The sequence below is a fragment of the Triticum dicoccoides genome, chromosome 7A (genome assembly GCF_002162155.2).
Source record: "Triticum dicoccoides isolate Atlit2015 ecotype Zavitan chromosome 7A, WEW_v2.0, whole genome shotgun sequence".
Taxonomy (NCBI): domain Eukaryota; kingdom Viridiplantae; phylum Streptophyta; class Magnoliopsida; order Poales; family Poaceae; genus Triticum; species Triticum dicoccoides.
The window spans coordinates 129,821,544-129,831,827 of record NC_041392.1 but is presented as its reverse complement, the minus strand read 5'-3'; the positions used below and the strand labels follow the sequence as shown (position 1 = coordinate 129,831,827).

The 10,284-nt window shown below is 50.9% G+C and overlaps 1 protein-coding gene across 1 annotated transcript; it reads right to left on the bottom strand.

Annotated features, from left to right (window-relative positions):
* Nucleotides 1-541: 541 nt before the first annotated feature.
* On the bottom strand, nucleotides 542-2,599 carry LOC119332742 (L-type lectin-domain containing receptor kinase SIT2-like). Its single transcript, XM_037605893.1, has one exon. The coding sequence runs from the start codon at nucleotides 2,597-2,599 to the stop codon at nucleotides 542-544; it is 2,058 nt and encodes a 685-aa protein (XP_037461790.1).
* Between the last annotated feature and the right edge of the window lie 7,685 nt (nucleotides 2,600-10,284).

The following is a 10,284-nucleotide window of genomic DNA, read 5'->3' as shown; positions in this document are numbered from 1 at the left end:
AAGCCATACTCTCTTCGTAGGTTTTTTTTCCAGCAAAACATAGCTAGTATTTATTGATCAAGAACAATGTTTACATGGATAATTGTTGGGTCATAAGGTAATCCCAACCACAGATGTTTTCCATGAGGAAGAAGAGAACCATATCTAGCTATGTTATGAGCTTCAAAATTTGAAACTCGAGGTTCAAATACAAAATTGCAAAAGGTAAAAACACTCAGTCTCTACAATCTCTTTGATAATACCACCATAGTTCCCTCCAAACTGCTGATGAATACAACCATACTCTCTTCGTTTTTTTTTTTGAGGGAAAACCATACTCTCTTCGTAGGTGGGAAAAAACACGACCAGAGAAAAAGGCCCATATGTCCATAACCCAGCAACAGAAAGCCCATAACTCTGACAACAACGTGGTGGACAAGAAAAAAAAGCAGTTGTTGCACGAATCTCTGCGTGCCCGATAATCAAACGGTTCAGCAGGTGAATGAGACCATAGATGAGTTTCAGCAAAACCGATCTAATTAACCCTAATATATTCCCTAGCTCACCGACCGCCATGCAGGGAGCCGAACGACATGGTGCCACAGGAGGAGGGCAAGGTCATGGCGGAGAGCACGGGCCCAAGGAACACGGAGGAGTCGGGATCCGAGAACACGAGCGCCGAGTCCTCCGGCAGCACCTTCTCGCCGTTGAGAAACTGGCAGACCTGCCTCATGCTGGGCCTGGCCTCAGGCCGTCCCAGGCTACACACCATGCCCAGCCACAGCACCAGCTTCGCCTCCGCGGCGTCGTAGCACCCGTCCAGCCTCGGGTCCACGGCCCGCAGCAGGTCGCCGTCTAGCCCGCAGTCCCGGACCCAGCGCACCAAGATCACGTCCGCCGCCTCGCCCCGCTCGACGGGCCGGCGGCCGCACGCGACCTCGAGGAGCAGCGCGCCGAAGGAGAAGACGTCGGTGGCCGTGGTGGCGCGGCTGGTGACGGTGAGCTCGGGGGCCATGTACCCCAGGGTGCCGGCCACGCGCGTCGTGCCCGGGGCCGCGCCGTGCTCGTAGAGGCGCGCCAGGCCGAAGTCGCCCAGCCGCGCGCCCATGTCGGCGCCGAGCAGCACGTTGTTGGCCTTCACGTCGCGGTGCACCACCACGTGCTCCCACTCCTCGTGCAGGTACAGCAGGCCGCGCGCCACGCCCCGGATGACGCCGAACCGCTGAGCCCACGTGAGCACCTCGCCCCGCCCCGCCCCGCCGAACAGGTGCGCGTCGAGGCTGCCGTTGGGCATGAACTCGTAGACGAGGAGCAGGTCCTGGTCGTGCTTGCACCACCCGCGCAGCTCCACCAGGTTGCGGTGGCGCATCCGCCCCAGGCTCGAGACCTCCGCGACGAACTCCCTCATCCCTTGCTTGGTGCCGCTGGAAATCCGCTTGATGGCCACCTCGTCGCCGGGCCCGGACCCGGACCCGGACCGACGACGTCCGAGCACGCCTTTGTACACGTGGCCGAATCCACCCGAGCCAAGAAACCCGCTCTCCTTGAACCCCCTGGCCGCCTTGTAGAGCTCTATGTATGGAATCCTCTGGGGGTGTTCTACTTCTAGCTCCCAGTCCTCCAGTTTGTCGGCGAGCGCCGCTCTACGCCGGAGCCAGAGCACAGTAACCATCGCTGCGGCAACCAAGGTGATCGTTCCCGCACAAGCCACCGCGGCGAATTTGATGATGAGGACCTTGGGAGCCGGCGTTCTCTGCCTGGGGACCTTTGGCAGACGCCGGAGATCGATGGGCTGGGCGAGCCCATTGGTCCGGAAACTCCATGCCAGGATGTAGTGCGAGCTCGCGAGCTTCCCCGTCGCCGAGGAGAAGCCGACGTACATGTTCTCCTTGAAGACCGATCGGAGATCAAGCTTTGTTGATATGAGCGGCCGCTGCGGCCGGCCAGTCACGGACACTGGGGCGACGGTCACGTTGAGCAGACTGCTACCGCCGTCGTAGTCTATCCACGCCTGGATCTGCTGTGCGCTCTCCAGCTTCACGGGCACCTTCATGTCCTCCCCGTCGGCGCCGGTGGTGTAGTACGCGGCCTGCTCCGACACATTAGACACGAGGCTGTTGACGTCGACGCCGACGTGGTTGCCATTGGTCTCATTCATCCCCAGGTCCGTGACCGTGTCGAACTCGACGGCAAACACATGGTTGGAGACCTTTCCATTGGTGTTCGGCCCGAGGACGCCGAGGTAGATCTCGGGCGACGCGCCGGGGAGCGCCCTGGACGGGGCCACCACGAAGGCGAGGCCGTGGCCGCCGCCGGTGCCGACGGTCACGATGTCGAAGACGAAGGCGGTGCTGAAGGAGGAGACAGCGAGACCGCCACCGCTCTGGCTGTCATCGAGCGTGCCCAGGGCCACGGGGGAGCCGTAAAAGGCGTGGCCGACGAGGCGCTCGCTGTCGTTGGTGAGCTGGAGCGCGCCGCCGCGCAGCACCGACGCCGACCCATCCAGGCTCAGGTTGGGCGCGCGCTGGAAGCCCTGGTAGATGAAGTTGACGTCGGAGCGACAACAGACGGCGATGAGGAGCAGGACGGAGAGACACAGAGCAGCAGCGGACGCCGCCATTCTCACTTTCTCGCTGGAACTTCTGGTGTGCTGTGTAGGTCTGAGAATGATTTCTTGTCTGTTAAGCAGCATATCCGTTGGGCTTCAGCGTTGATTGGTTGGTCGCCATCGTTTTTTTAATTGATAAAAGCACTAGCCGCCATTGGCGAGCTAGTTAATAGCAGACGTGCAGTTTTTGCCCCTGAGCTTACATGCTTCCTCGTAAACAGTAAAGTCGAAAAAAATCATAAATATTTCTTCAAAAGTTCTGATTTTTTTAAAAAAAATCTGAATTTTTTGTTGATAAGCATTGATGAATGTTTTCATTGCACGCAAAAAATTTGTCACGAAATGACATTCATGGAAATGTGGGCAAAAAGAAAACAAAATCAATCCTTCTAAAACATTATTGTCGGAAGCATTTTGGAGCATTGATTTTGTTTTTTGCCCCACATTTTCACTAATGTCATTTCATCACAATTTTTTGCATGCAGTGAAAACATTTATCAATGTTTATCACCAAAAAATAATCTGTTTTTTATTTTATTGTTCATGAGGAAGATGTGAGCTCGAGATTAAAATCGTGATTAAAAGAGCACTTTCTGTTGCTTATGCGCAATGTTTGATAGGCAGACCACAGCATCACTTCCCTGTGCCTGTGCGTGTGCCATTCCAAGTCGGAAACGCCAAGTCAGTCAATGACTTGACACGAGTGAGTGAAAATGAAGAGCACAAAAAATGGAACTGAGCAAAAGATTCCAACGGCGGCTAGTAGCAATCAGCAGCAGATTCCGCCCAGGTCGTCGTCAGTCAGATTAATTAGTAAAGTCTCCCGCAAAAAAAAAGTAAAGCATAGAACTTGGCTGCAAGACAACTGACAACGGTTAGAACAGCATATTCCAGTCAGGAATTGGCGGACTCGCAAGTCGCGACCTAGCTGCGCCCTCCTGCCCCCGAACGAAAAAAACGTCCACTGTACATTGCTGGGCGCAGAAATCTCCATTGATGCTGCCAAGGTCCTAGAATACGTTACTGTCTACGCGTTTTGGTCAAGGGTGATTGATTATCTGCTCGACACAGGCTGCTGTTCCCACCACACCAACAATTTTTTTTTTGGAATTCACCACCCTCTCTCTAATTATTCAAAGTAGGCAGGGTTCTGTGCCGAAATAGTGTGCAGAATACAATCCGGAGGTTGTTGCAACCAAACTTTACACAGATTATTCAACACCCCTTCTTTAGCTAGTCCATGCGCAACACCATTTGCCGTCCTTCTATCCCACGTCACCTTTCACCTGTCGCGCGTCTCCAGCATTGCTTTTCACCTCTTTAATTAGAGGCCCCAGCGTCGACACATCCGGTTCTTTCCTCTGCAATTTGCTTACAATTTCAAGGCGGTCCATCTTTATGTGTAAACCCATTGCATTTACCTCATCTGCCCAGTTGAACCGCTTTCCTGCATGCTTGAAGCTCAATGTGTGTTGGTTCATGGCTCATTGGGAAGAAGTGACAGGCCCCTCCTAGGAAGGCTCCTTCGTGGTTTCTGAAAACCACTCCGGCCCATCCCTTCCATCTACGTTTACCTTCATCCACCCTTCATCCGATGGCTTCCACCTCTCAACTGGTACAGGTTTGGGCATCTTGCTTGTTCTTCCATGAACCGCCTGCCACTTCTCCATCAACCTTTCGACTGTCGCAATAGTGTTCGACGCCTCCTCAATCCTGTTTCCATCCCGAGCATTGTTCCGAGCCAACCACAAAGCATAGAGGCCTTGGACCATGGCCGCACCCGCGTCGTCTGAAGCCTCAGACCAGGCCATGAGCCACTTTGAAAGAGCACCCAGGGAGCTCACGGACTCCGGCGGGATCACCACCGGTACTCCTAATTCTGAGTGCAAAACTTTCCAGAATTTCAATGAGTGATGGCAGCCCTAAAACCTATGAAACTTGGTCTCCTCGCGCCAACATGCAACACAAAATACTCTGGGTTTGATCTTCCTCCTGTGGAGTTCCAAACCGACCGCGATCCCATTGTGAACAAGCCGCCACATGTGGGTCTTGACCCTACCCGGTGCCACTGTATCCCAAAGGTTGAGCCACGCCTTATGATTCTGTACCAAAGATGTAACGCCCCGAGACCGATGTGCCAGGTGTCTTCCAGTTATTCGCTGTGGTTGCCTTGTCATTGCTTACATGTCATGCATCTCATATCATGTCATCATGTGCATTTCATTTGCATACATGTTCGTCTCATGCATCCGAGCTTTTTCTCCGTTGTCCGTTTTGCAATCCGGAGCTCCTATGTCACTCGGTGTCCCTTTCTACCTCTTTTCGTGTGCGGGTGTTAAACATTTTCGGATTGGACCGAGACTTGTCATGCGGCCTTGGTTTACTACCGGTAGACCGCCTGTCAAGTTTCGTTACATTTGAACTTCGTTTGATACTCCAACGGTTAACCGAGGGACCGAAAAGGCCTCGTGTGTGTTGCAACCCAACACCCTTCCAAAGTGGCCCAAAACCCACCTAAACATGTTCCATCATCTAGAGCGTTCGATCACGATTGCGTGGCCGCAAACCGCACCTTATTTGGACTCTCCTAGCTCCCTCTAGATATATGTGCTCCCCTCCCGAAATTCGTGGACGAAAACCTTAAAATCCCCCCTCACCGCCGCCAGACATGTTCGCGCCCGCCGGATGCATCCAGCCGCCACCTCACTCCGGCAAATCACGTCGCGGCACGTCATCACCGCCGCCTCCCACCTCCAATCACGCCTCGCCACCTCATCCTGCCGGCTCCTCTCTCTCTCCTCCACCGCCGCGGCCCTGCGGGCCCAGGCACGGCCCGCCCGGCACGGATCTCGCCGCCCGCACCGCCCGGGTGCCTGAGATGCCGCGCCGCCCATCAGCCGCGCCTCCGTCGCCGGAGCATCGCCGGACTCCGCCGTCTCCGCCGCTCGTCGCCCGCCGCCCCGGTTTCCGCGTCACCAGATCTCCGTCGCCGCGCCGCTGCTCCTCCGCCGCCGCGCCTTGCTCCGCCGCCACCGCGCAACGCCGCCGCCGCTGAGACGCTCCGCCTCGCCCGCTCCTTCGCCTCGCCGCCGTGGCACGAGCTCGCCGCCGGATCTCCTCCGTCGCCGGCGTCCTAGCTCGCCGGCGCGCCTCCTCGCCGGATCGGGTCGGGGTGGATGAGATCCACCCATCCCCCGATCCAAACACACCGTCTCGCGAACCCGGATCTCCTCGTCCCGCTCCATCTCATCCCGCGTTGACTTTTCGGAGGTCATTTTTCTGCCAAGTCCCAGTAATTTTTAGGCATCTTCATCATGTCATAACTCATCAACTGTTGCTCCAATTCGTGCGTGTAGTATATCAAAATGTTCGTCTCGACGAGTACATCATTTCATCTCATTGCATCATTTTCATTTGAGCTTATCTTGATGCCTGAAATGTCGTTGGAAGAGGGCTATGTGATGATTATGTCAGATCGGTTTCAGCAAATGCACTTTTGTCATTTTTGCCATGATTAATATGTGCATGCTATGATCCTGAGCTCTACATGTGTTTTGTAGAATGCCATGCCATCTTTACAGGGGTGTATGCCATGTATTTTTGTGATCTTTATGGTGACTAGCACAAGCATGCAAAGTAGCTTACTCAATGATGCTGATTTCAGGGACTTAGAATTTCACTAAGTCCTTGCCCTGTCCTTATTTTTATGTCATATGTTCATGTTGATTCCTAGTGATCCGTGCATCTTTTGGGCATGATCAGTAAGGATGTTTTGTTTATATTGTGGTGCTCTATCCATCCATGTATTTGTTTGCATTTATGGAGCACCCTAGCTTGAGTCAATCGAGCTCTACTTTTCCTATAATATGTTCCTGGCAGATTGTTAACATGTTTAGCATTTTTGCCGAGCTTATGGTTGTTGATCCGTGCATGCTATGTTGTTGTTCTTGCCATGTCTAGCTTCTATGTCATGTCTTTTTGATGGGTGTATGCTTAGTTTGTCATTCCATGCTTTGTAGTGAGTGCATCGAACTTGTAAACATGCCTACTTGTTAATCTGTTTGCATGCTCCAGTTTTTCACGAAGTCTGAATATGTTTATGTTTTTGCTATGTTCACATGCTTGCAATTGTATTTTTTGATCCCTTTTGGCTCATGGTCACTAAGAGACTTTTGTTATGTGATTTGAGTAGCTTCATGCCATGCCTTACTTTGCCATGATATCTTCCTGTAGCATGTAGTTATCATGCTCTAAACATTGCTTCCTGATGATGATAAATTCCAGACTTGCTGTTAATTTCACTAAGTCTGAAACCTGTTATCATTTGCACTTTTGCCATGCTTGTTTGAACCTGTTAATGAGTGAATTAGCCGTAGCTCAGTGTTCATCTTTTGTCAAGCATCATGAGTGGATTCCTGCCATGTATTTTGTTGCCATGTTTGAGTGCTGTAGCATATTTATCTTGATGCATTTAGTTGGCTACTTGCTGTTTATCGCAGACCGGTGCCATATTTGTTTTGCTTGCCATTTCCAAACCGTGCATCCGATTCCGGTGATCTTTATATCGATTTCGACCGAAATCATCTCCTCTATCTAGTGGCACTCTTGGATTTCCAAGTTGAGGCCAGGTTCAATAATTCCTTTCCTAATCATGCATATGCACCGCATACCGCGTCCCGCATATCATGCCATGTTCATGTGTTGGTTGTTTACTATGTTGTGTGCGTCTTTCCGGTGTTGCTTCTTCGGGTTGGTTCCGACAACGTCGCATTTGTGAGGATCCATTCGACTACGTCCATTTGTCTTCTTCATGGACTCGTTCTTCTTCCTTGCGGGATTTCAGGCAAGATGACCATACCCTCGAAATTACTTCTATCTTTGCTTGCTAGTTGCTCGCTCTTTTGCTATGCTCATGTTGCGATACCTACCACTCGCTTATCATGCCTCCCATATTGTTAAGTCAAGCCTCTAACCACCTTGTCCTAGCAAACCATTGTTTGGCTATGTTACCGCTTTGCTCAGCCCCTCTTATAGCTTTGTTAGTGGCAGGTGAAGTTTGGAGCTTGTTCTATGTTTGGAACATGGATATTTTGTTGGGATATCACAATATCTCTTATATAATTAATGCATCTATATACTGGGTAAAGGGTGGAAGGCTCGGCCTTATGCCTGGTGTTTTGTTCCACTCTTGCCGCCCTAGTTTTCGTCATATCGGTGTTATGTTCCCGGATTTTGCATTCCTTACACAGTTGGGTTATAATGGGAACCCCTTGACAGTTCGCCTTGAATAAAACTCCTCCAGCAAGGCCCAACATTGGTTTTACCATTCGCCACCTAGCCTCTTTTTCCCTTGGGTTAGGCCAGCCCAAGGGTCATCTTTATTTTAACCCCCCCGGGCTAGTGCTTGTCTAAGTGTTGGTCCAAACTAAGCGATGTCCGGAGCTACCAGGGCCAACTCTGGGCTAGCCCACCCGACGTCTTGCTCATCCGGTGTGCCCTGAGGACGAGATATGTGCAGCTCCTATCGGGATTTTTCGGCACATCTGGGTGGCTTTGCTGGACTTGTTTTACCATTGTCGAGGATGTCTTGTAACCGGGATGTCGAGCCTGGTCGGATTGTCTTGGGAGAAGGAATATCCTTCGTTGACCGTGAGAGCTTGTGATGGGATAAGTTGGGACACCCCTGCAGGGATTTGAACTTTCGAAAGTCGTGCCAGCGGTTATGGGCAGATGGGAATTTGTTAATGTTCGGTTGTAGAAAACCTGAAGTTGACCTTAATTAAAATACATCAACCGCGTGTGTAACCGTGATGGTCTCTTCTCGGCGGGGTCCGGGAAGTGAACACGGTGTTGGAGTTATGTTTGACGTAGGTTGTTTTAGGATCACTTCTTGATCATAGTTGTTCGACCGTGCTTTTGCCTTCTCTTCTCGCTCTTATTTGTGTATGTTAGCCACCAAATATGCTAGTCGCTTGCTGCAGCTCTACCTCATACCTTTTACCTTACCCATAAGCTTAAATAGTCTTGATCGCGAGGGTGTGAGATTGCTGAGTCCCCGTGACTCACAGATACTTCCAAAACCAGTTTGCAGGTGCCGATGAATTCATGCAGGTGACGCAACCGAGCTCAAGGAGGAGCTCGATGAAGATCTCGTTCATTGTGTTGTTTCGTTTCAGTTGATCAATAGTGGAGCTCAGTTGGGACGATCGGGGATCTGTGTAGCATGTGGGGTAGTCTTCTTTAATTTTGGTTCCGTAGTCGGACCTTGATTGTATCTGGTTGATGTAATGCTTTATTCATGTATTGTGTGAAGTGGCGATTGTAAGCCAACTATGTATCTCTTTCCCTTATGTACTACATGGGTTGTGTGAAGATTACCTCACTTGCGACATTGCTTTCAATGCGGTTATGCCTCTAAGTCGTGCTTCGACACGTGGGAGATATAGCCGCATCGAGGGCGTTACAAAAGATGAGAACTCCGGGCGGCCAGACTTTAGCCGTTTTTGTGCCACACGAAGATGATATGCTGGCTTGACAGTGAAAACGTCGTTTTTTGTGTAATTCCATGCCAGAAAGTCCTCAACCAGCGATCCTCGCACGTGAATCTGCAAAATTTCATGAGCTTCATCTAGTGGGAACATGTCATGTACCTTCACTAGATCCCAGGACATACCATGTGAATTCATCAAGTCACAAATTCGGTCCCATGTATGTAAATGTGTCCCAGTGGCCTTAGACTACCCTTCCGAGGGATCCAATAGTCATGATGGATTCGGATTTGGGAGACATCCCCTATGCGCTAAATAAGCCCATCCAATAACAAGTTTCGACCATGCAATATGCTTCTGAACATGAAGGACCCTCTCCTGGGACAGGTAGCATGAATAATGGACCCCTCGGCGAAATACCTGGCCTTGAGAACCCTTGCACATAGCGATGAAGGGACTTGCAGGATCCGCCATGCTTGTTTTGCCAACAGAGCTTGGTTGAACGCCTCTGGATCTTGGAATCCAAGACCACCTTCATGTTTCCTCTTGTCCCACGCAATCCAGTGAACCTTTTTTTCACCATTAGCTCACCCCACCAGAAGTTTGAGGAAATAGAAGACAAGTTCCAGCACATTTTCTTTGTGAGTTGAAAACAACTCATAGTGAAGGTCGGAGTAGATTGGAGTTCCAACTTAATAAGTACCTCTCTCGCAGTCTTGGATAGTCCTTGTCCCTTCCATCCTGCTACCTTTCCCCTAGCACTTTCACGCACATACTTGAAAGTTCCATCTTTGGATTTCCCCACAATCGTGGGTAAACCCAAGTACCCCTCGCTCAACGCCTCCGATGACATGCCAATAGCCTGCTTGAGCGTTTCATTGTCCTCATCAGTGCTTCCCTTCCCAAAGAATATGGATGATTTCTGCAAATTCACTCTCTGCCACGACGCCACCTCATAGACCTGCAAACTAGTCCATAAAGATTGAAAGTTGGATTGGGACCCCTCCAAGAAGACTATACACCTTTGATGTTATTTTCCAACTGGGCATTTTTTAACAACGCTGAAAAACCCTCCACACTAAAAAGAAACAAATATGGAGATAGCGGGTCCCCTTGTCATAGTCCTCTGGATGGCAGAAACCTATGTGAAAGTGCCCCATCTAATTTAACTGATAAGCTCGCCGTCGTGACACACCTCATGACCATCTC